The following is a 27611-nucleotide window of genomic DNA, read 5'->3' as shown; positions in this document are numbered from 1 at the left end:
GAAAAAGTTAGTTGCTTATGTTTGCATGTATTAAATGTTTACATATTTTAAAAAAACACTACTCATACTTATGAACAGACTTCAAAACAGTCCATTATTCAAAGACTAGATTTTTTTCATCCTTAGCCCAAAGAAAAATAATAGACTTAATTTACTTAAGAGTTGATTGATGTTAAAAAATGATTTAATATTTCTACCCAATATTTAAGAAAAACTAATACCAGTTATACTCAGTCTTCCAGAAATAGAAGAGTAGGTAATACTTTACACCTCATTTTATGGGGTTTCATCACTCTGATAACAGTAACAATTACAAGAGATAAAATTACAGATCAATATCCACCATAAACATAGGTGCAATATTAATATTACCTTTAAAAGTTGTCAAATCTAGGAATATATGAAAAGGATTACATCATAAGCAAGAGGTGTTTATCCAAAGGATGCAGAGTTGGTTTAATATTCAAAAATATCTATCAATGTAATACACCATATCAACAGATTAAAAAAGAAAAAATATGTATGATATTTTAATAGACATAAGAAAAACAGTTGAAAAATTCAACATATATTCATAATAAAACTCCCAGTAAACTAGAAATTAAACTCCCTCAGTGTAATAAATGCTATCTACAAAAAACATACAGCTAACATCCTACTTAATGGTGAAAGACTGAATGCTTTCCCACTAGATCAAAAACAAGGGAAGGATGTTCTCACCCACTATTTGTATTCAGTATTGGGCCAGAGGTCATAGCCAGTTCAATTAGGCCAGTAGAAAATTCAAGGTGGCTGAGAGAAGGTACTGTAATAAGTGAATTTAGCAAAGTCACATGATATGAGGTCAGTATTCAAAAGTAAATTATAATAACATGTATTTATAATATATGTGAAATATTGGAAACTTAAATAAAGCAAAACCATTATAATAGTGTCAAAAACAAGAACTACTTAGGGTAGTACTTAATAAAATTTGTGAAAAACCTATATGATAAAAACTAAAAAATATTTTTGTAAAAAAATTAAAAATAAAGAAATGAAGAAATATGGATCAGAGGACCTAACATGGTTAAGATGGTAGTTCTCCCCAAACTGGTCTATAGCCTCAAACCTAATCAAAATTCCAGCCGGCGATTTTGGTTTTCTTGGTAGAAATTAACAAGCTGAATTTTAAATTTCTGTGACAATACAAAGGACCTAAGATAGCCAAAACAAATAAAAAATGAACAGAGTTGGAGGATTAGTATAAAGATAGGTAGATCAATGGAAGGGAAGAAAGAAGATCTTACAACTCAATAATAAAAAGACAAACTACCCAGCATAAATTGGACAAATGATTTGAACAGACACAGTAACAAAGAAGATATACAGATGGCCAATCAGCACATGAAACCATGCTCCACATCATTATTCATTCGAAAAATTCAATTTTAAACACAGTGAGATGGCATTATGCACATACTGTAATTGATATAATTCAATAGATTGGCAATACAAAGCGTTGATGAGAATGTGGAGCCACTGGTTGTACCTTGCTGGTGGGAGTGTAAAATGGTACATCCACTTGAAAAACAGTTTGTCAGTATCTTACGAGGTTAAACATACACTTAACCATTTGACCCAATAATTCTAACCTTAGATATCTTCCCAAGAGAAATGAAAATATTAGTCCACATTAAGACCTGTATGTGAATGTTCATAGCAGCTTTATTTATAATAGCCAAAAACTAGAAATAACCCAAGTGTCCGTCACCAGGTAAGTGGATAAACTAACTATGATATAGCATTATATGGAATACTACTCAGCAATAAAAGGTATGAGCCACTGATATGCACAACATATATGGAATTTAAAAGTATATTGTGAAGCTCAAGAAAGCAGACAGCAAAAATATGCTATGTTATTCCATTTATGTGATATTATGGAAAAGACAAAATTAGAGGGACAGAAAACAGTTCAGTTCTTGCTGTGGATGGCAGGAGAAGAGCACAAGGGAACATTTTTGCATGGAAATGTTCTTGGTTGTAGTGGTGGCTACCTAAATATGCATTTGTCAAAACTCGTGGAAATGTGCATTTAAAAAGAGTTAATTTTATTATATGTAAATTAGATCTCAATAAACCTGACTTAAAAAAAAATTACAGTAGTGCTTCATTGCTTGCAAAGTTCTGTAATATGACCTGCAAGGCCTTTGCTTAACTGGCCTTCCTTACCTCCCCACACTGATCCAGGCTCCCTCCATCACTCTTAAAGCACCTCTATGTCACCTTCATATTTCATTGTCCTTTACTACTACAAAGAAGGCCCTCAATAAATTACTGTTGAATGAATGAATGCCCAACTCTATCTCACTCTCTGGAATGCCCTGTGAGAAGCCACACCAAACTGATTATGTTTACCAAACAAGTCAAACACAATCGCCTGTTTGTGTGACTTTGGTCAAGTTACACAAACAAGTTACGCTTAATCTCTCTAAGCCTTAGTTTCTTCCTGAGTGTAATGAGCTAATTATGCTTATCTAATAAGATATCAAATGAGGTAAGAATCCTATGAAATGATACCTATAATGCACCTAGCCTGCTAAGTTATCAATTCTCAGTGTTTCTGACACATAATAGGCACTCCAGAAATGATCATTTGGTTTTATTATTATTTATTTAAGTGGCATGTGAGCTGGGTTTTGAAGACTATGGACAGGGAAGGTTGAGGACTCTAGAGTACCTTACACATCCCATCAGGAGCACTGGTGGGTTTTTGTGTGTTCTTAGTATGGTAGTATCACTACTCCCTTATTGACTTAATCACATTTTATGCAGAACACTAATACAGACACAAGTGGTAGGATAGGGTGGGAATCATGACCTGTTCAGAGGCTTCCTAGTGTATTGTGCTACTTAGCAGTCAAAACAGTAAATAAAAGTCATGTTACTTGTTTTTGCCCTTCTTTTCTGAAAGAAATGTATTTTAGATTGCATTATTCTCTAGTTCTTAGAATTCATACTGGTAGATTCAGCAATAAGAAATTGTATTTTTAATCAAGGGAAAAGCTCTTATTGGGACGTGCAGTCATAATGTTTGTGATACTTCTGCAACCCTTTTCTTTTGGAAAAGGAGCCATGCCATTGAGCACAGAACTTGGGACATTGACTAGAGACTGTCCTGAAGTACACAACTCCTCCTGGCCTCATTGCTATGATATCGTGGCTCATGGTGCTCTTATGCTCATTTGCCTCCAAATTTTTCCCCCAAATTTTCTTTATACACCATCAATCCATGTTTCTGTACTCCTGTTATTAGAAGTTAAATAGAATAAAGTGGCTTGAAGCAAGCCTTCTTTTCTTTAGTGACTGCCACATCTCTGATCTTGAGCTGGTATTTCTCAATTCACCAAGTCCTATTCCATCGCTTTTCAGACTTGTATTCCTGTTAGCATTGACTGTCCTTCTCTTGGACATTACAACTTTGAGCTGTTTACTTGGAATCCTAAATTTTAAGCTAGAAGCTTGATTATTTGGCCCAGGGTTAACCCTAATAGGAGAGAGTCTTCTGATCAGTATTTTTGAAACTTTTCTTGACCATTAATAATACATGAAATCAATTTAATGGGTTGCTGTCAGCATTTTCAAAAATAAGAAATAGTAAATAATAGAAAAAATAATCGTTCAGGTAAATATTATTTGCTGGAGTGTTTATTGTGTGGGTATATAGGGTTATGATTTGAAGTGTATTTCTCATATTTTACTTTGAGACACAGTTTAAAAGCCACTGTTCTAAGCTGATTTAACAGTTTATGTGTCATAAAACAATCTTAACATATCCTATTCTAATAGCAATGTTTTCTAAATCCATATTAAACTATAAGATAAGTAAGTTATACAAATCGTCCATACTGATATTAGCTTGTTGAGACTGGTTTTACATAGAAGAGTAAATAGCTAAGCAACCCATCACTGAAGAGATTGGAAAGAAGAAAAGTAGATTTGACATAAATTGACCTTTCTGGCCTGTGAACAAATCGAAAGTAACTCCCTTTGTATGTGTACCATAAAAGTTGACTTGATCTAGTGACCAAAATAGTATTAGAATACCTGGGGACTCATTTTAAGAAGTGACCCTAACCTACAATGTTAAATACATGTATGCTTTTTGTAATCCTTCTAATGATGTTATTTCTGAGCTAGTTATTTTGGGGATCGATTTTGGAACTGTGCAACTAAATGAAGTTAACTAAGCAGTGCCATGCTCCCCACATAAATAGAGAGAAATGAAGGTTCCTAAGAAATCAAATCCAGACTTTCCCATCATTCACACTGCATGAACTCAGTGGTCCTCAAATGTCAATGTGCATTAGTATCACAAGGATGTTTATGAAACATGTAGATGCTTGGGTCTCACCTCAGACCTGGGCAGTCAGAATCTCTGGATGGGAGTTATATCACCATTTTTAATATGTTCTGCAAATGATCAGGATCTTTAAGTACACCAAAATTTGAGAACTATTACACTTCATTCATTCATCTTAGGAGTCATGTAAAATTATCACCATCTTTACCCATAACTGGAAACATAAATATAATCATAAGCTAAGTGATTTTTTCTATGCTTCACTAAGAGGTATAATAGCTGTTTAGGTTCATAGTAGATTATAATATAAATTTCTACCTTTATGTATTTGAAGTGATAAACTTACATGAAGCCACAAATAGGTGATAAGAAAATGAAATGCCTATCGGTGGATCCTTGTTTTCATCCAACAATTCCCAGAGCTTTCTCATAACAGTTAAATACATGGGGACATAGGTTTTCAACCAATGCTAATTCCCTCTCCTCACCTCACTTTCTCTCTTTAATGCCTCCTCCCTTCCATATCAAGTCCGTAGACCTCAATCTCAAGCTCCAAAATTATCCTTTAGGTTTTATCTTCCTTCTCTCTACTTTTCCCAAATCAAAACTCTAGTTCTCCTATGAATCTGAGACAAGTGTATGTCTGATTATATTTTTATAGAATAGGTTTTCATATAATAAGTTGATCCAAAAACATGAATAATTCATATTTTATTCTCTGGGAAAGGTTTGGTGTTTTAAGACAATAACTTAATACTGTATGTAATTTTTTTCCCTAACAGCCATATATAGAGAGAGATTTTCAAGTCTCTAGTGTCTGTTTTTCCACTTTTCTTTCCTTTGCACCAAAGAAAGACTCAGGATAGCCCACTACAGAGACCCCTACTGTGCCCCAGTTTTCTAATCTTTGTATTTTACCAGTCATATAATTGAGTAAATTGGGTCTTGCCTAAAAAAATATAAAGTTTGATTAGTAGTACAGCTAATAACTAAATGCTGACTTACAAATCTAGGTTTGAATATGTAGAATCACTTTGAAAGTCCCACCACAGCCTGATGTGGGGGTTCATAGACAAATGTCAAGATCTGCCATTGTTTTTCCTTCTTAATCAATGTAGAGGAACCAATGTATCAATGTTTATCTTTCAGAAAAGTGAACTACTATTTGGAGAGCCAGGGATGGGGCACCTAGTACATGTCAAACACTTTACAAGTATTCTCTCACTTGCACTCATAACCTTATGAGTTGTCCCTCCTTAAAAGAAATGTACTTTTGGAGAATGTAGGAAAATTAGAGACTTCTCAGGAACAACATGGTATTTATTTTGCTATTTTCATAAGGTGAAGACTTGTTGGCAGTAAAATATTTCAAGAACCAGTAGAGCCCAAAGCTTGTAAACATTTTCTAAAATAATTTTTTTTAATTTTAAATTAAAAAATTAAAAGTTTTTCCGGATTTTTAAATAGTCTATTTTTTTTTTAAAGATTTTATTTATTTGACAGAGTGCAAGCAGGGAGAGTGGGAGAGGGAGAAGCTCCCTGCTGAGCAGGGATCCTGACTCAGAGCTCCATCCCAGGATCCCCAGGATCATGACCTGAGCCGAAGGGACTGAGCCACCCAGGTGTCCTTAAATGGTCTATTAAAGGACTACCACACAGGAAACAAGCTTCTCTGACCCAACCAGACTCTACCTTGCAGTGTCACCAGAATCTCTATGCCAGATTTTGGGGCCAAAAGGAATTCTGCTGCTATGCTGTGTGGCCACTTAACTTCCAACAGAGTCTGTCTTCTTGGCTAAATAAATCAGGATCTAAAAATCTAATCTTACAGTTTGGGCATACATTCTTTTCCACAGTTTATAAGCTATCTGAAATAGTACACCCTCATTTTCCAATCAGGAAACTGAAACTCAGACACAGGAAACTTGTTTGCCCAATTCATAATACTGATAAAAGGCAGAACCTAAATATAAACTAGATTTGCTTTTGTCCCCTCATTCATCATAGATAATGGAAGACTAATTTTTCTGACCTCTCATATTGCTTTTTCTATTGATTTTTTCTTTCATCAAATTACAGAGGTTATATTTAAAATCAAATTACAGAGGTTATATTTAAAATTCAGCATCTGTTAATCTCAAGTCAAAGACCAGCAATTAAATTATAACATACTGCATAAAATTGTATTCTTCCTAGAATATCAGAATTTGCCCTACTGATAGCTATTCCATTTGGAATAGAATACTTTGCTTTGTCTCTTGACTTCTTTCCTATATCCATGACAACTCTGTTTTAGAATAGGAACAAATAGAATTGAACAAATTGGGATTTTTTTTTCTATTTCCTTTGGAAAATAGGCTCACATTAGAAGATGAAGACCACTTGAGAGTGCCTGGGTGGCTCAGTTGGTTAAACATCCGACTCTTGATTTTGGCTTAGGATGTGATCTCAAAGTTGTAAGATGGAGCCCCGCGTTGGGCTCTGTGTTGAGCATGGATCCTACTTAAGATTCTCTTTCTCCCTCTTCCTCTGCCTCTATCCTCATCTCTCTTTTTCTAAAAAAAAAAAAGGAAGAAGATGAAGATGAAGAGCATTTCATTCATTTCCTATATTATATAGATACTATGAGGAAGAAAATGTTCTGTAATAGATATTCCTGAGTTATCCAGTATTTTTTATTTGCCTCATTTTTTGTGTGCCAAATGTAACATAGAATTTCCTGGTGCTAAGAAATTACCTTAACATTAAAATTCTATTTCTTCTTTGCCCCTCCTTCTCACATAACACATTCATGTATTCATTCAGTCATTCATCCATTTAGCCATATGTTATTTGTGAGTCCGTATTTCATATCAGGTACCTTGCAAATCATAAAGACCAGAACAGAAATCACTGAAACAGAAAAATAAGATACAATAGAACAGATGAACAAATAACAAAGATTTTTTCTTTAATAATAATACAGGCAAACTATCTCAAGATTGATTAAGAACAAAATAGAAAAATAAACATCAGAAATAAAAAGGAAACATAATTATAGATAAAACAAATTTAGAAAAGAATGAGAGTGCTATCAAAATGTTTTACCATTAAAAATAAAAATTTTCATGAAATGGGAACATTCCTAGAAAATATATAAGTTCCAAAGATTGAATAACAAGTAATAAAACCCTAAAGTTCTAAGTATGAAGGAAATTTAATCAGTAAAAATTCTTCCTACAGTAATAGTTTACAGGTATATTCTACCAAATGTTCAAATAAAGTACCATTCCAACCATAGACCAACTGCTAGAGAACACAAACAGAGGGAATGCTCTCAACTCATTCTTTGAGGACTGTTTAATCCTGACTACAAAAGTGAAACAAGATGTGTGGGAGAAAGGAAAACCACAAGCCAGTCTCCATTATGAATGTAGATGTGTGAATCCTTATTAAAATATTAACAGAACCGAGTCCAGCTATGTATAAAGATATACTATGTCTGTGGGAGTGGAGAACTAGGGGAGGGAGGTGGGGGAAAGTTAACCCAGGAATGCCAAAGTTGTTCATCATTTTAAAATTCCTAAAAATGTCTTTCATTTATCATATTAAATCCTTATTATGCTCCCAGTAGGTTCAGATGCATCAAATAAAATTCAACATTCATGATTTTTTAAAAATATTCTTAGCAAACTAGAAACAGAGGATTTTCTTAATCTGAAAAGAATGCAGAAAAACATGCCACTTTATTTCTAAAATTTATAAGCAAGTTAATCTGGACAACATATTTTGGCATATACATATATTAGATAAAACAATGAAGAGGCAAGAGAATGATAAACACAGTGCAGCAGAGCGGTTAATTAATGTGTGTGTGTTTATGTGTTAAGTATATATCCAAATCAATATAAACATACATTCAAATAAATACGGTATTTTTTTAAATAAAAAAAATAAGTGAATAAGGTTAGGACACTAAAGATATTTCTGTGGGCTCTCAAAACATGAGTAAAAGAAATTGGCTGTAAAAAAGAAATAGAAACTTCATCTTCAATGAAATTTGGTTTTGTGAGTTTCCTCAACAGTCCAGATGTAAGACAGAGGAGGGAGACCAATGTCTTAATCTAGGGTTACATATTTCCTGAGCAATTGCGGCAGATAGATGGGAATTGAGTGAAGGTGCTGGCAAGAAAGTAGTTACAACGTGGAACTGTGGGATGGCAAGTTTGGTGGGAAAAGAAGTGAATCTGAGCAGTGGAAGAAGGATTAAGAGAACATGAAGGGATTAAACAATTGCAAGTTAGAAGAATCAAGAGCTTGTTTTTGCCTGGGTCCAGCGGAGGGACAAATGAAGGCAAGAGAGAACGGTAAGTGTAGGGAGGTTGCAACCAGAAAGTAGATTGTTGGGGTTTAAAGATTTAGGAAGTGAAGCCAGTTAGGACTGGTAGAGTGATTTCCTGAGGTGAGGTAGAATTGAAGTTTCTAAAGGAATCATAGATTTAGGTATTTTTAGATCCCCTTAAAAAGGGACAGGGAATTGTGAGCTACTCTGGGGAATGGTTTTCCATGTGGATAATGAAGTTACCCAGAATGGTTCTGAGTCAACTAAGATTCTTTTTCTCTAGGGAAGTAAAATAACCTACGTTACTTGATGTATAGCTCATAAGTATGTTAGTTGATGTAGAACTCCTAAGTGTCAGAGCTAGGAGCATGGACTTCAGGTAATTAATATAATTTCTCTGGTGTTTATGAGGCAGGAGTCTTCCCCGCCCTCTCCCGTTCTTTGCCACTGTGCCTCTTTGCTTTGCCAATCCACTGTTCTGCTCCTGGGAGTCATACCTATTAACCAGCCAGACCTAGAGCCTCTCCCTTCCTGCTGTGTTCTGTTAATCTATTTAAGTTTTGTAATCCACATTAATTTGCACATATTAGATTTCCTCCTGGCTTTCTTCAGCTTTCATGCACTACACAAAGCCATCGAACAGAATATTCCAGTATTTCACATCTCTTTTCTCTTTTGAAGCCAGCCTAGCAAATATAGACCAATGATTTCAACAAAACTTAATATTCAGAGTTTAAATTACAGTCTTCCTTTAACTTCTTTTATTTTTCTACATCCCTCAGTGAATTGAAGATTATCCGTATGATTGTTTGCCCTCCAACATTATAGAGAAGTCTGAGCCTTTTTTCACAAGTATTGTGGCTTCTAACAGATTCCCCTAACCTTTTCATTCTTTGAATAATTTATATTATCATTAACTTTTGTGCTAAAAATTAGAAAACATTCACATTGGAATATGCCTATGTTCCTCTTAAGTATAATTGGAGAGATTATTGCTGCATGTTTTCAGGTGATATTTCCACTGACCCTGCTGTTATGCAAGATTTTAGTTGTGCCTGTGTCATACTGCCAGGAAGTCCCTGCTGGTCTGAGAGTGACAGCCATTATTTAACTTAAGTCTCATCACGGAGCAATGATGTCAGACCACACATGGACTTTGGGTGAAAAGATTTCTACTAAGAACTATGTTGAATTCAGTATCCATGTTACTGCCTTGAAATAGACCATTCACCAACTGGTTTTCGTAGAAGATGCCACACAGATATTACACATAATTTGTTGAAAAGATATTAAAACTTAGTGCTATGTAATTCGACCTTAATACATTACAGTGAAGAAATAAATTCAATACAGTCAGACTCACTTCAAAGCCATGTTATATAGCTTTTACAAATTATATTAAGCAATAACTTAGAAATATCAGGATACCCAGTAATATTTTTTATTTGCTTATACATAGTTATCAGTGAAGAAGACGAGTTTGCTATAGGTAGACAGAATGTAGTGAACAATATAGGAAGAATTACTATGAGTTGCTATTTAGTATATACAAAAGTTAAAATGAGGTTCAATCTTTCCCATTCTGACAAATTTATAACAACTTGAGCAAGAAAAAAATAATGAGCAGTAGAAATAAAGAATAGCAATCTTGAAAATAGCACTCTTCTTAAAAATCTAAGAGAAAAACTGGACCATGAATGGAGATGAGTGTTTGAACTGAGTCTTAAAATGATATAGGTAAAAGAACAGACATCATTTTGTAAGTTTGCCCTTTAAGAAAAACCCAAAAAGACTTGAGTTAATTTCAAATATCCTTTGATTATTTTTAACACAGCAATTGCGTATTGCAAAAGAAAACATTTTAGAAGATGTGAAAAGGCCCAATCACTGTTTATAATTAACAAAATGACAAGAATTAATGTTAAAATTGCCCACAGTGGAGGAGAGCAGTAGTTAACATGAAAGGTTTTACTTCAGAAAATATTGTTGGCTAATGAAGATGCAATGCAAAATATAAAATTATGAGAATTTTTTTAAATTGCGATCTGAGGCAAAGAACTTAATTTTTCTGAGCCTTGGTTTCTTATGTTTAAAAATGAAAATAACATATATCTCTCAGGTTTCTTGTGCAAATTAAATGTTATGTGTAAAGTACTTATTTTATTACCTAGCTCTCAAGAAGTGGTTTGGTGACAGTTGTCGATTTCTTCTCCTCCTTCTCCTCCTCCTCCTTCATCATTATCCTCCTCATCACCATCATCATCATCATCATCATCATGTGGTTTAAACCAAGAACCATTTTTAAATCTCTTATTATTCTCATTGACTGGGCTCAGCTAAGCAGTTCCTTTGCTCCCTGTGAAGTTGTCTGGCATTTCAGTCACCTGGGAGGCTGGCTCTGGGCTGGGAACTCATCTAGGCCTGGGATCCTGAGGTCCTCTATTTTCCTCCCCGGGCTGTCTACATAATGTGAGCTTCTCTCAGTATTGCAGCAGATTCTAGAAGACAGAGTTCCAAGAAAGAAGGGCAAAAGGTACAAGGCATCTTATGCCCTGGCTCAGAAGTCACAAAACATCACTTCTGCTATATTCTGTTGGTCACAGGAAGTCACAGGTGGATCTAAGGGGAGCAGAAAATGACTCCTCTTTTTGATGGAGCCATAACAATATCACACTGCAAAAGAGCATGTGGGATGGAGATACTGTTGCAGCCATCTTTGAATAACCTCTGCCCTATGCTATAAAAGAAGTATGAAGAAGCTCCCTGTGTATACATAAGAAAAGGTCTTCAAGATATATTGCTAAGTGAGAAAAGCTAGGTACAGAAAAGACTGTCTAATATATTATAGTAGTGTAAGGGTATGGGGGAAAACATTTGTATTTTCTTATGTATTTTTTAAAGTCTCTGAAAACATGCAAGAAACTAATATAACAGGTGCCTGATGAGGTTGGAAATCAGGTGTTGAGGTGATAAAGTGAGGCTTTTCACTGTATGTCTTATTATACTTTTTAAAAACAATTTGAATATTCAGATAACTTCTATTGTTTAAAAATTCAGTTTATAGGTTTCCCAATATATGGCCATCTAGCGTTTGTGTGAAAATTTACTTCCAAGGTAGTGAATTCTGTTGTTTTCACCATTTACTCCAAAGGTGATGAATTCTGTTGTTTTAACCGTTTACTCCAAAGGTGATGAATTCTGTTGTTTTAACCATTTAAAACACTGTCAAGAAGCCTTGATTTTTTTTGCATTAACTAACTTTATCAAATTAACTGAATCATTCATTGACAAGACACACAGTACTTAACAGAGGCATTGTTGTAACAGTTTTATGGTATATTTCTGTATTTCAAATGTCTTTGAATTATAATTTCATCTAAATTTCATAATGTAACTTTAAACTTTATCCATAATTAATATTTCAAATACTGAAATTTGATTATTAAAAAGTAGTATTAACTGAAGTTATTAAGAATAATAATTTCAAAGGTATCTTCCTTTTTAGATTACTATGCCATGCTATGAAGGACCATATAGTTCGTGTTGCAAATGAAGCTGAGTTTATTTTGAACAGACAGAGAGCTGAGGATGTACATAAACATGCAGAGTTTGAGGTAAGGTTTTGGTGGCAGATTAAATTCTGCTTCTCTGTTATAAGTCAGCTATCACTGATGATAACCTTACATAAGAAGGTTTTTTTAAAAAGGAAAATTTCATTCAAGTCATTTCAGTTCTTTTTTTTTTTTTAAGCTTTAGTAAATGCCAAACACAGAGGACTAATTTTTACCTCATTTACAGCAGACAGAGATTCTTTTTACCATGCACCTAACCCTTTGGTAGACTAAAGTTGTTCTAATGTACTCTTAAAGGCAAATAAAATTTTATGATGCAATTCCTTTAGTAATTTTTAAATTAGTTTATACATCACTAGAGATGGGCGTAACAAGTGGTTATATGAAGAAACTCAGTTTTACCAAATATTCAGTAATTTATTATTTATTAATGTATCCATCTTTAGAGTGGCCAAAGATCACTTCAGTTCATGTTTTATTGTTATAATCAATATTTTATTGACAATTGAAGCATTGCTATTATATGGTATGCATGCAGATATATACATATATTGAGAATATAATAATTTAAAAATCCTCATAAGTACCTTGACTAAAGAAAAAATTAAGTATCGTTTCTATTTTATATGCAAAAACTAAAGTATATGGAAATATTGTACGGGTGCTTGGGTGGCTCAGTTATTAAGCGTCTGTCTTTGGCTTAGGTCATGATCCCAGGGTCCTGGGATCGAGCCCCACATCGGGCTCCCTGCTCCCAGGAAACCTGCTTCTCCTTCTCCCACTACCCCTGCTTGTGTTCCCTCTCTCACTGTGTCTCTCTCTGTCAAATAAATAAATAAAATTATTTTTTTAAATTATTGTATATTCCATACTAATAGGTTTTATAAAAATATTATTTTTATATTTCCAGCATGTTAATAATTATTTGACATTTTTTGAATTGCCTTGGTTCAATATCTTGATTTCAGTGTTTTGAATGTGATTACTTAATTCATTCAATCTGCAAAAAAACTTGGTTTCAGAAATATTCAGGTAACCTGGTATTTGGCTTAGGTTGAACTGTCAGTGGCCTTGAAAATAACAAATAACCATCAGTTTATTTTCCTGATGCAACATGCGAACAAGTGTGGTGTGGCTGGAAATCAGAGCCCAAGATTTCAGTTTTGATGAGGTTTTTATCTCAGAAAGCCAGCTCTCTTAGTCATGCAAGTTGATGCCCTTGGTCTAGTAATCTCTGACCTTGCTAGCTGAAAAGCATGAGACAGAGAAATGACTGTTGTCACTCTCATACTTTTAACCTCTGCTTCATTTGTCAGATGAGGCAGCACACACTTGTCACATGAGATTGTAACAACCTTATTTTGAAAAAAATACCAAATATTTTAAACTTTGATAAAAGTACATTGACAATTGAGAGTTTTCAATGTGAAGTTTCATATCCCTCCAACAGTAAATACTTTTGGATATTTATCAAGGTATCCTGCTATAATCTGGATGTCAAGAAAATTTTGACTTATCTGTTCTTTGAAGCATATGTTTAGATATGAGATATGTCAGGAGTCTAAACAAAATAAGAGTATTCAATTAACTATTGACTTCTGTTAGTAAATAAGATTTAGAATATTAGCTGAATCCCCTGCAGGATGAGTTTTGGATCATTCATATTTCTACTAAGAAAATCAAGATATTTTGTAGGGATATAATAAGATCAATATTTGTCATGTGAAAATATTTAAAATAGGTTTTCAAGCAGCTAGATATTAGTTACGAGTTTTAACACATATTTAGCCAAGATGAAATTAAGCTAAGGGCAGTGTTTCTCAGCCTTGGTTTTCATTAGTGCCCCCCCCAAGGAATCTTTTTAGACAATTTTCATTCTAATCTCCCTCTCCCAGTAAAATTTTATTTCTACAATATGCTGCGTATCTGTTTGGGTATTATGTATACGTCTGTGCTTTATACATTAAAGGAATGTGATTTTTTTCACACCCCCAACACCACTTTTTACCCCCTGGGGATGAGATCATTCCTACTGAGGATGCATGGCTAAGAGAGTGATAAGAGGCTATGAAGTGGACATGAAGACTCAGTGCTTTTTAGATTATGTAAATATAAAATAAAAATACTAATATAAATCAAATTTTGAGAGCATTATTGTTATTTAATGGATATATATATTTTTTTAACTGAAATGTTTAAATGTGTTCTTTTTAGATTAGAGCTATATTGGTAAATGCATTGACTGTGTGTGTGTGTGTGTGTGCCCATGCGCCTGCGCGCACCTGTGTGGTTTACCAAACACTTACCACTTTTATTTTTTTTTTTTTTTTTTTTTTTTTTTTTAAGACTTTATTTATTTATTTGACAGAGAGAGACACAGCGAGAGAGGGAACACAAGCAGGGGGAGGGTCAGAGGGAGAAGCAGGCTTCCCGCGGAGCGGGGAGCCCGATGCGGGGCTCGATCCCAGGACCCCGGGATCACGACCTGAGCCGAAGGCAGACGCTTAACGACTGAGCCACCCAGGCGCCCCCACTTACCACTTTTAAATTATAAAAGATTTTATAAAAGCCATGACATTTTACTAGGACTTTTTGGGGGAATTTCTCTGTCTTCCATATAAGCCTGTAATTAAGAGATAAAGTATATTGAATTTGAGATGGGTACTTCACAGTTAACTTTTTTTAGCTAACCATTGTAATTGTTAAGGAAGAAAAATGAAAATTTAATTTTGCTCTCCAATGAGCTAATGAAATATTAACCTCATTATGGAGGCAGATCATTGTACTAATTGGTGATTCCCTGTACAAAAAGATAAATTGGAAAATGAATTAATCCTTCTTAGATTACTGTAGGGTTATTTCTCTGAAAGAGATGACTTGTGGTAGTAGTCTGTATCAATAGATGGACTTCAGGGATATGTTCAAATACCTTCCATGAAACAAATTTTTACATAGTAAAGATGGATGTGAACCAATTATATGTATTTTTAGATGTGAGACTTTTTTTCTTCTAGTTATATGACTCATATTACATACTTGGTAATGTTAGAATTTACGGTCAGTCCACCCTATATAAAAATTACTATACAAAAAAATCAAACTTATAATTAAAGAGATGTTCATCTTCATGTTCATATTGAACCTTTTTGATACACAGTGAGACTGATACCGATTAGCTATGTCGCTGATACCGGTGAGCATGAATGCGGACAGCGGACAGAACAACTGATTATTAGGGAAGATAAGAATAAGGTAGTTGTTATCATGGGAACCTTTGAACACATTAAATTCTAAAGTTGGGAGAGATTATAGAGAAAACTTTAGCTTCTCATTTTACAAATATGAAACTGAGTATGATGGGGAAATAAAAGAATTTTCATAAAGTGTGGAATAAAAAACAAGACTAAATTCCTAAATCATTGCTTTTCCTTGTACACCACATTGCCATTCATGAAATGGGAAACTATAAATTAAATGGCAAGTTTTGGATCTCTTATAATTATCAGGAATGTAATTCTCATTTTAAGTGTGGCATATACCATATTGTTTAAAATAATTAGATTTACACTTTTAGTAAACCATTATTCTAAAATGATTACTTTTGGAATACATTAAAATCAGACTCTCAGAATTTTAGGAGCCTTAAACATCATTAATTACTTTATATAACATCATCCAAATTATTTTCCATATACTTTATGTATAAGCACATAGAACACATTTTTGCAAGTTTGAAAAGTGAGTGTAGTAACTATTTTCTTTTTTTTACTTTTAAAAAAAATTTTAATTAAATTTTCACAAGATTGTATTATCCGAGTTTTTAAAATTGAATTGTTACTACCCTTTAACTTAAAATTGTTACTACCCTTTAACTTTAAAATTGAATTGTTACTACCCTTTAACTTTAAAATTGAATTGTTACTACCCTTTAACTTAAAAGATATCATTCCTTACTTCGACACAGCAAAAGTTATACCTTGTTAAACAATATGCATTGTTTGTATATTTTTTGTAGTCGCAGTGTGCCCAGTACGCTGCTGATAGAAGAGAGGAAGAAAAGATGTGTGATCATCTCATAAGTGCTGCTAAACATCGAGATCATGTTACAGCAAACCAACTGAAACAGAAGATCCTTAACATTCTCACAAATAAGCATGGCGCTTGGGGAGCAGTTTCTCATAGGTGAGTTTCACAAATTTACAAGTAACAATAAGTCACCGGTTATTTATAATAGTTAGAAGTTAAAGATTATAAACTTTAAAATTATGTAGAAAATATGATTTAAAGCATAAAAATTACTTGAATTTTTCCCTGATACCTTTAGTAATTCCTCTTTAGAATCCTTTAGAAGAAAATCTAAACTTTTAACAGAAGCTCCAATGGAAGTCATTTCTAATTTAATAATAATATGTAATACAAAAAAAATTAAGCAAGTATTTTAGACTACTATCTCTTATATGATGTGTGTTAAAGAAGTGGCTCTTTTTTTCATCTTTCAAGAGTCTATCTACTTATTAAATTTATATCATTCTTAATTTTTCTTATACACAGGTAATAATATAAGCATTTACTATGGAGAGGTAACACATTCTTTTTAAAACTCTTCTTCCGTATTTTTCTATTCAGTCTTTCTTATGAAAGATTTTCATTGCAGATTAGGGCATTTATGATATCATTGAAGTAAAACCAAAATCGGTTGTTTATGAATTATAGATGTTCTCCTTGCTAAAGTTTTGTGGACATAAAATTGTTTTGTTTTTTTCCTCTACACAATGAAGTTTTCGAGAAAAATAATAGTGAGGCAGGTCAATATATTTCGATTGCTAAGGTTCATTTTTAGATCTCCATTTTATTTGATCCTATTAAATGTTTTTAAATCTCTGGCAGAGTTTAGGGGTTGGTTAATTGTGAGCAGGACACTACTAAGAAGAATTCTGATAGAAGTAATTCTATTAGGGTGCCTGGGTGGCTCAGTCATTAATCGTCTGCCTCCAGCTCAGGTCATGATCTCAGGGTTCTGGGATCGAGTCCCACATCGGGCTCCCTCCTCGGCAGGAGGCCTACTCTTCCTCTCCCACTCCCCCTGCTTGTGTTCCTGCTCTCGCTGTCTCTCTCTCTGTCAAATAAATAAATAAAATCTTTAAAAAAAAAATAATTCTATTAGTTAGAGAAGAACATCTAGAATATGACCACAATACTGTTTGATCATCTCTCCTGGTTTTTCAGGTGTGAGATAGACTTGGTAAATCTTTATAATTTTTGTATTTAAGGTAAAATTATAACTTAATGACTTTAAAAATAATCAACACTCAATATTTGTTTCTTATAATAATAGTAATACTGTGACATCTAGCTTTTACTGACGATTTATTGTTTGCCAGGCATCACACTAAGAACTTTACATGAATTATTTCATTTAACCTTCAGAACATCTCTGTTTAGGTTGGTACTCAAATGTTTTCCATATTATATTGAGGAAACTGAAGCTTTCAGAGGTTAAATAAAAACTTACATAGTTTGTACACACAGCTTGTACAAGGAGAGACAGTGTTTCAGTCAGGGTTCTCCAGAAAAAAAACAGAAAAACAGAAGCAATGGGATATATGTGAGACATAGATAAATATAGATATAGATGTAGATTTATTTTAAGGAATTGGCTCACATGATTATGAGGGCTGGTAAGTCTGAAATCTGTAGGATAGGGTGGCAGGCTGGAAACTAAGGCATGATTTTTGCTATAGTCCTGACACAGGATTCCTTCTCCGATTAACCTCAAGGTTTATTTTGTTTTGTTTTTTTAAGTCCTTCAACTAATTGGATGAGGTCCACCCACATTTTATCTTTTATTTAAAGTCCAGTGATTGTTGATGTTAATCACATCTAGGACATACCTCTGCGGCAACATCTAGACTATTGTTTGACCGAACAACTGAGCACCATAGCCTAGTCAACTTGACATGTAAAGTTTAACATCATACATGGTAGCAGTAATGAGCATTTTGTCCAGCTGTAGACCTTGTCTCTCTTTTTGTGTCCTCTGAATTGGATTTATCTACTCAGTTATAGACAGGACTGTAACATAATATTGCTAATATTTCAGCTGATATGACTCAGAAAATTGCCTTCAGTGTATAAAGATGTACGTGAGTTTGAGGTCTTAATTACTTCATCACGTACTTATAATACAGCTAAGTCACCTCCATAACGGCAGTCGTGTCAAGTGTATCCTCTGCTCAGCTGATCCTTTACTGGGTTTCATTAGAGATTGGCAGAAAGACTGGCAGCAGCACCCCTTAGACATAAAGGTAGCTTCTCTTCTTTTCTGCACATTAATTCCCAGTGCTGACTAACTAAAAACACACAATCTTTCTGTCACCATCCTTTCCTAAATAGGTAACTGAACTCTAAATCTTTAAGAATAGGTTTTGTTCTTTATAATCTTACTTAGTATTTGACTAATTAATAAGCTCAGTCATTAGATTGCTTCTCTTTTTTGTCTTACTCACTCTCTAGGTAATTTTTACTAATCTCATGGCTTAAAAATATGACTATGTTGATAACTCCCCAATTTATTATCCCTAGTCCAGATCTTTCGCTTACCTCCAGACCTGTATCCATCTACCTACTTGGCGTCTTCTACTTAGATATCATACTTCAGATGACAGAACAGCTCCTAAGACTTTCTCCCAAACCATATCTATCTCAGCCTTGGGCAACTCCATTCTTAAAGTTGCCCAGGCCATAAATGTTGCTTTTATCCTAACTGCTCCTAATACATCACACATTGAGCCCTGCAGCACATCTTACTGACTCTGCCACAAAATATATCCAGCACATTACCTTCGCCATCCCCTTGATCCAAAATATTGCCATCATTTCTCACTTGACTTGTCCCGGCAGCATTTTCTATAGTCTTCCTGCTTCTGCCTTGATCCTCTTAAAGGCCATTCTCAACACAACAACCTGGGTGACGTTTATTAAAATGTGGATCCTTTTGCTCCTCTGCTCAGAAACCCCCAGAGCCGTGCTGTGCAAGATGGTAACCACTAGTTACATGTAGCTATTGAAATTTAATAAAATTAAATTTAATTTAAAATGTAGTATCACCTTTCAGGTACTCAGTATCCACATGTGGGTAGTGGCTAGCCTATTAGACAGCACAGAACATTTCCATTATTGCACAAAGTTCCACTGGACCGTGTTGCTCCAGAAGTTTCCTGTGTCACTGAAAGTTAAAATCCTTATAATGACCAGCAAGGACAGAGTGCACTATTTTTGATAGACTTCTCTAAGTCCATTCTGATAAAGGACCACTTGGGCAAAGAACTGTCTGAGCACATCAAGCAGAGGAAACATCCTGCAAAAGAAGGAGGGGCTTGGCCTATCCAAGAGCAGGCAGAGACCAGTATGGCTGCAGTGGAGTGAGCCATGGGATGAGAAGGTTATAATCTTTGTTAACTCTTTGACCTCCTCTCCTGCTACTCTCCCCTGGCTCATTTTATTCCAGTCACTGTGGCTTTTTGCTGTTTTTTAGGCTTTTAGGACATGCTTATTCTACTTGGAATGCTTTCTCCCAAACAATCTACGCAGGTACCTCTCCCACTTTCTTCCAGTTTTAATTCAAAATTAAAGATTTTGAATTAAATTAAATTAAAGCCATCTGTAGCTACTTCTTTCCCTCCAAGTATTTTATATTGCATTTCTCTGCTTTATTTTTCCTTTTCCAACATTTATTACCATTTTACGTATTATATACTTTACTTGTGTATCAGTTGTATTATTTTGTCTCCCACCAGAACACAAGCTCCATAATGGAAGGGATTTTTTCTCTCTTTTGTCTATAGTAGCATACCTTGCACCTGGAATAATGCCTGATACATGTTGCTAAATAAATATCCACTGAATAAATTAATAAATTAATACTTGATGTATACCCTTTTTTACAGAGATACTGATGATGGAATGGAAAAATAAATTAGTCTATTGTCTGGGACAATTTTATATTTTAAATGAAATCATTTTATTAAATGACAAAAAGTACTCATCCTTGCATAAAACCAAAGCTCAGGTTCATCTGGAAAGTGAGATGAACAATTCCTATTTCATTAGGTTATTTAAATGGTAAAAATGAAGTATTATATGCAAAATGCTTAACAGTGTCTAACACAGAGTAGACTTCTCATATTTGTTAGCTCTTTGAAAAGAGCCTTTAAAAAGAGCCTTGTTTTTTTAGAGCAGTATTAGATTTACAAAAGAGATTTCACTTATATCCCCACACATGTATACCCTCTCCCATAATCAAGGTCAATCACCCAAATGGTACATTTTTTAACCAAGACTGAACCTACATTGACACAGCATAATATAATCACCCAAGGTCTGTAGTCCACCTGAGGGCTCACTCTTGGTGTTGTACATTCTGTGGGTTGGGACAAATAGATGGTGACATGTATCCATCATTATAAAATCTTAGTGAGTATCTTGGTTGCTTCCAAGTTTTGGCAGTTATGAATAAAGCTGCTATAAACATCCATGGGCAGGTATTTTTGTGGACACTGGTTTTTAGCTCCTTTGGGTAAATACTAAAAAGCATGATTGATGAACGGTATGGTAAGAGTGTGTTTAGTTCTGTAGAAACCACCAGAGTGTCTTCAAAGTGGCTATACCATTTTGCATTCTCACTACCAATGTATGAGAAATTCTGTTGTTCCACCTCCTTGCCAGCATTGGGTATTGTCAGTGTTCCAGATTTTAGCCATTCTAATAGGTAAAGTAGTGGTATCTCATTGTTTTGATTTGCATATTCCTGATGACATATGATGTGGAACACCATTCATGTGCTTATTTTCCATATGTACATCTTCTTTGGTGAGGTGCCTGTTAAGTCTTGGACCTATTTTTTTAACCAGGTTATTTGCTTTTATATTATTGAGTTTTAAGAGTTCTTCCTGTATTTTGCATAACTTTCCTTTATCAGATGTGTCTTTTGCCAATATTTTCTCCCCATCTGTGGCTTGTCATTTCATTCTCTTGATAGTGTCTTTTGTAGTGCAGGAGTTATTCACTTTAATGAAGTCCGGCTTTTGTTGTTTATTTCATGGATAATATCTCTGGTGTTGTATCTAAAAAGGCACCACTGTGCCCAAAGTCATTTAGGTTTTCTCTTCTAGGAGTTTTATGGTTTTGCATTTTAGATTTAGGTCTGTGATCCAGTTTTAGCTAATTATTTTGAAGGATGTAAAGTCTGTAGTCTATTTCTGGGTTCTCTGTTCCATTGACCTATTTGTCTCTTCTTTCAGCAATACCATACTGCCTTGGTTAATGTGGCTTCATGGTAGTTTTGAGTCAAGTCGCGTCAGTCCTTCCACTTTGTTCTTCTCCTTCCAAAGAGCCTTTTCAAAGTAATTTCCCATCAGCCATCAGACCATGAAAAGAGGGTTCCCAGAACCCTCTAACTTGTAATATATAGCTATAACTTACTGATTTTATTAATTTAATGAACAGATAACTCTTGTTAGCATCATGGTAAAGTAGACTTACTCCCTGCCCTCACTTAGTTCATAATAGTCAAATAGAAGTGACTAATATTAAACAAAACAAGTGATTATAGAAATAAGAGATGTAAATACAAACTCTGGCAATTACTAGGGAAGAAAACTACAGGGTACTCTGAAGGAGAGGGTATAACAGAAGATCTTCATGTTAGATTAGGGAGTCAGGGAAGATTTCTTTGAAGAAGTTCTGTTTGAGCTAAAGAATGAGCAGGGAATCATCACAGAGGATGGGGTGTAGAACATCCAAGAGAGAAATATTACAAAGACTCAGAGCTTAGAAATAATAAAATGAATGGAAAAGAGACTAGTATGTCTAGAGCTTAGTGAGCGATGGGGATAGTGGCTTGAGATAAGGCTGGAGAGTAACATGTGAGCCGAATGATTTAAAGTCTTGTAGATGATGTTAAGGATTTGTGACTTTATCCTAAGTGGCATAAAAAGCAGTGAAAGGTTTTAAGCAGAAGAGTAACACGATCTGATTTATGTTTTAAAAGATCAGTCTGGCTGCTTTAAAAAGACATCCTGGGAGTAATAGGGAGGTGTGGTCACTCCATTTATAGCCGAGTTCAAATGTCACCCTGTGGCATTCCCTGGCTTCCCTACTTTTCTTAGCCCTACCTCCTCCTATTTTGTTATTATCTGTATTGCAGTTATCTGTGATACACCACTTAATGTTTTATAGTTGTGTGGACACACGTCTCTTCCAATAGACTTGTAGCTTCCTAAGTGGAGGAATTAAATGGTATTTAATCCTGTTATTAAATATATGTTTGAATGAAATCTGAAGGGATTTCATTCCTATAATGTTATACGTGCTGTTTTACCCAAGAAAATACTGAATTTTAACATAAAATTCCTTTTACTTTTATCTTCATGCTGGCTCTAACATATTTTAGCTTTTGAATTAATATTACTGCTCTTTATTTTGTCCTGAGGAGGAACTAGATTCTGACAGCTCTTTTAAAATGCATATTCAAGAATTAACATTTTTAAATAATACTTAGTATGTACAAACAGTTTTTCTTTATTTTATATTTTTGGGTCATATTTTCAATTTTTTAAACTACATAGCTAAATTAAAAACTGGGCAAAAGACTTGATTGAAATTTTTCCTAAGAAGATATAGGAATGGCCAACTTGAAAAGATGCTCAACATTACCAATCATTAGGGAAATGCAAATGAAAACCACAATGAGCTATCACCTCACACCTGTTAGAATGGCTATCATCAGGAAGACAAGAGAGAACAAATGCTGGCAAGAATGTGGAGAAAAGGGAACCCTTGGGTGCCTGGGTTGTTCAGTTGGTTAAGCGTCTGCCTTCAGCTCAGGTCATGATCCTGGAGTTCCAGGATCGAGTCCTGCATCGGGCTCCCTGCTCAGCAGGGAGTCTGCTTCTCCCTCTGACCCTACCCCATCTCATGTGCTCTCTCTCTCTCATTCTCCCTCTCTCAAATAAATAAAATCTTTAAAAAAAAAGAAAAAGAAAAGGGAAACCTTGAGCAACTGTTGGTAAGAATGTAAATTGGTACAGCCAATGGAAATGGTACAACTAATGGAAATGGTACAACTAATGGAAAATAGTGTGGAGCCTCCTCAAAAATTTAAAAATAGAAATACCATATGATTCAGCAATTCCTATTCTGGGATGTATTTGAAGGAAACAAAAACACTATATTGAAAAGATATCGGGCGCCTGGGTGGCTCAGTCAGTTAAGCAACTGCCTTCGACTCAGGTCAGGTATGTATATATACACACACACACATATATATATATATAAAATGGAATGGAATGTTATTCATCCATAAAGAAAAAGAACAAGGAAATCCTGCCATTTGCAAAAACATGGATGGACCTCACATTATGCTAAGTGAAATAAGTCAGACAGAGAAAGACAAATATTATATGATCTCACTTACATGTGGAACCAAAAAGAAAGAAAGAAAAAAACAAAGAGAAAAAGAGATCAGACTTGTGGTTACCAGCTGCAGGGGGTTGGTGGAGGGGGAATTGGAGGAAGGTGATCAAAACGTGCAAACTTTCAGTTATAAGGTAAATAGGTACCAGGGATATAATGTACATGATGACTATAGCTTACACTGCTATATGGTATATATGAAAGTTAAGACACTAGATACTGAGCGTTCTTATCACAAAAAAAAAAACATTTTTTTTCTCTTTTTTCATATCTCTATGAGATGGTGGATATTGACTAAACTTACTATGGTAATCATTTTACAATACACATAAGTCAAATTATTATGCTCTATACCTTAAACTTATATAATGCTGGATATCAGTTATATCTCAGTAAAACTGGAAAAAAAACTGCATAAGCCATAACAACCTAAATTAAACTTAAGAGATTTTAATAAGCTCTTGAGTAAAAATGCACACACACACACACACACACACACACACACACACACACACACGGCCCCAATTTTTAGTCTGCATTTTCATATAAGCATTACTATTGAGATTTTGTATGGCAGAAGCTTATGTTTATTGAGTGCAGCTTTGTATTGGCAGCACCTCTGTTGATACTTCACATCTAATATCTTATTTTAATTCTAATAACTTGGTAAGGTAGGTATTATTTTTTTCCCCCCTGCATGTAAGAAATGTGAGTCTCAGAAGAGTTGAGTTGCTGGCCCAGTGTTGTGTAACTCAATAATGAGGACAGGATCCGAATCCAGGTCTAAGTAACCCTAAAGCCCATGGTCATTCCAGTGATGAAATTAATTATTACATTCATTGGAAAAATTATTGATTGGAATAACAAAATAAAAAGCACTTATTAAATGGAATGAGACTCAAGATTCTGGGACTTTAGAAGGTATTTTTAAAGTTTTACAAATCCAAGATCTGATCTAAATGGACAGTAGAACTGCTGCCCGGAGGAGGCAAGACAGAACTTGCAGTCTGAAACTCACAGGGTAGATTGACTGCTCAAACAAAAATAAACAAACATATTTTCTTAACAGGAGTTAACAGCGTCCAGTGTCCTACAAAATAATATTTAAGATATCCAGGGTATAATCCAAAATTACCTAATATGCAAAGAACCTGGGAAATCTTACCATTTCTCAAGGAAAGAGAATTAATAAATACCAATCCCAAGATAACCCAGATATTAAAAGTATGAGACAAATATTTAAAGCAGCTGTTATACAACCACCTTCCATGAAGTCAAAGTAAACACTTCTTAAATGAACGGAATGATAGAAGATCTTAGAAGAGAAATAGAAAGTATATAAAAGAACCAAATGAAAATGAAAAATTTTATCAGAATTAAAAAATAATCATTTAATGAGCTTAATAGTAGAATAAAGATGACAGAGGAGAGAGTGCATGAGATTGAAGATAGATCATCAAAATTATACAAATGAAGAACAGAGAGAAACAGAGTGGGGAAAACAATGGAAAGAGTTCCAGGCAACTGTGGGACAATATTAAAAGATCTAAAATTCATAACATTGAAGTCTCACAGAAGGAGGAGAAAGAGATTCATACAGAACAGTTATCTAAAGAACAAATGGCTGAAAACTTAGCAAATTTGGTGGAAGATGTCAAGTTAGAGATTCAAGAAGCTCAGGATAAGCTCAATAAAAACTATACCCAGACACATCATAATCAATTTCCTAAAAACCAAAGATAAAGAAAAAAAATCTAAACAGAATCCAGAAGAAAATACAATACATTACATATAAAAGAAAAGCAATTCAAATAATTACAGCATTTTCATCAGAAATCATGGAGTCCTGCAATTGCCAAACCAAAATTCTATATTCAACAAAAATACCATCCAGAAACACAAGCAAAATAAAAACATTGTCAAATGATGGAAATCTAAGAGAATTCCTCTGTACTAGACATGTTCTCAAAGAAATGCTGAAGGGATGTTCTTCAGGCACAAGAAGGAAGAAACATAGGGGAACTTGGAAATTGGGAATGAAGAAATTGTTTTGTTATGTTTTTTCCCACAAAGATGTAAAGGCAAGTTGGTGGAGAAATGATAGTCTTTCCAACAAATAATGCCAGAACAATCGAACACTCACATACAAAAATTGGACCCCTGAACTATGACTCACATCTTATGCAAAATTTAACTTAAAATGGATGATAGACTTATATATACAATGTAAATTCTAAAATTCCTAGAAAAAAACATAGGAAGAGATCTTTGCAACCTTGTTTGTGTTGGACAAAGTTATTAGATATAGCACTAAAAGCCTGATTGATAAAAGAAAAAAGAATCCTACAATGGACTTTATCTTAGTCTGCTTGAGCTACTATAACAAAAACACCATGTGGTGGCTTATAAACAACAAAAATTTGTATCTAACAGTTCTGGAGGCTGGCAAGTCCAAGATAAAAGCACTGGCAGATTCAGTGTCAGGTGAGCCCACATCCTAGTTCATATAGATGGGTGCCTTCATGCTGTGTCCTCACAAGATGAAAGAGTTGAGGGATCTCCCTAGGATTCCTTTTATAAGGGCACTAATCCTATTCATGAGGGCCCCACCCTCATTACCTAATCACTTTCCAGAGACCTCACTTCCAGATACTACCACATTGGGGATTAGGTTTCAACATAAAACTGGGGGGGGGGGGGGGGGAGGACACAAAAACATTCAATCCATGGCAGGCTTTATCAAATTAAAAACTTTTTGTGTGTGAATGAGACTGTTGAGAATGCCACATTCTCTCATACTGGGATAACTATAGACTGGGAAAAAGTATTTGCAAATCACATAATCTTGCAAAGGTCTTATAAATATAAATGTATACAAGTATAAGAATATATATTTATCCAAGTATAATAGTATACAAGGGACTTACAAGTGTGTGTATGTATGTGTATGTATGTATGTATGTAATGTGTGTGTGTATATGTAATATGTATGTATAAAGAACTTTCCAAACTTAACAGTAAGAAAACAAACATTACAGTAAAAAAGCAAGCAAAATATTTGGGCCCTTCAGCACAGACAATGTACAGATGACTAATACCCACATGAAAAGATACTCACTATCCTTAGCTATTAAGGAAGTTCAAATTAAGGGCGCCTGGGTGGCTCAGTTGGTTAAGCGACTGCCTTCGGCTCAGGTCATGATCCTGGAGTCCCGGAATCGAGTCCCGCATCGCGCTCCCTGCTCGGCAGGGAGTCTGCTTCTCCCTCTGACCCTCTTCCCTCTCGTGCTCTCTGTCTCTCATTCTCTCTCTGTCAAATAAATAAATAAAATCTTTAAAAAAAAAAAAAAAGGAAGTCCAAATTAAAACAACAATCAGTTGCTAATACTTATCTATTAGAATGACTAAAATTAAAACAAAAACCTTACAATGCAAGAGCTGACAAAAAGGTGAAGTAGCTGAACTCAAGTACATTGCTGGTGGAAATACAAAATTGTGCATCCTCTTTGGAAAGCAGTTTGGCAGTTTTCTTAGACAATCAAACATGCACTTACTGTATGACACAACAATCCTATTCCCAAGTATTTACTCGAGGAGAAATGAAAACTTACATTCATGCAGAAAACTTGTAATGAATGCTCATAGCAACTCTATTAATAAATGCCCCAAAATTGAAAGTAGCCCAAAGGTTCTTTAACCAGTGAATGGATAAACAGTACATCCACATAATAGTACTCAGCAATATAAAGGAATCGACTATTGATAACATGCAACAACCTAAATGAATCTCAAGTGTATTCTGCAAAATAAAAGAAGCCAGACTCAAAAGAACACAAACTGTATAATTACATTTATGTGACATTTGGAAAAAGCAAAACCTTAGGCAAATAAAACATATTGG

At 34.5% G+C, this 27611-nt stretch overlaps 1 protein-coding gene across 14 annotated transcripts in view; it reads left to right on the top strand.

The window, feature by feature from the left end:
• NBEA (neurobeachin) overlaps positions 1 to 27611 on the top strand; it is a 680715-nt gene that overhangs the window by 362849 nt on the left and 290255 nt on the right. For all 14 annotated transcript variants that reach the window (XM_027588285.2, XM_027588293.2, XM_027588287.2 and 11 more), the window contains 2 exons: positions 12172 to 12280; positions 16254 to 16420. In XM_027588285.2, coding sequence (XP_027444086.1) covers positions 12172 to 12280; positions 16254 to 16420 — 276 coding nt within the window. The remainder of the gene's footprint in view (positions 1 to 12171; positions 12281 to 16253; positions 16421 to 27611) is intronic.

Source organism: Zalophus californianus, chromosome 3 (genome assembly GCF_009762305.2).
Source record: "Zalophus californianus isolate mZalCal1 chromosome 3, mZalCal1.pri.v2, whole genome shotgun sequence".
Classification (NCBI taxonomy): domain Eukaryota; kingdom Metazoa; phylum Chordata; class Mammalia; order Carnivora; family Otariidae; genus Zalophus; species Zalophus californianus.
The sequence above is the reverse complement of the archived record's forward strand: the minus strand, read 5'-3'. Positions and strand labels throughout refer to the sequence as shown.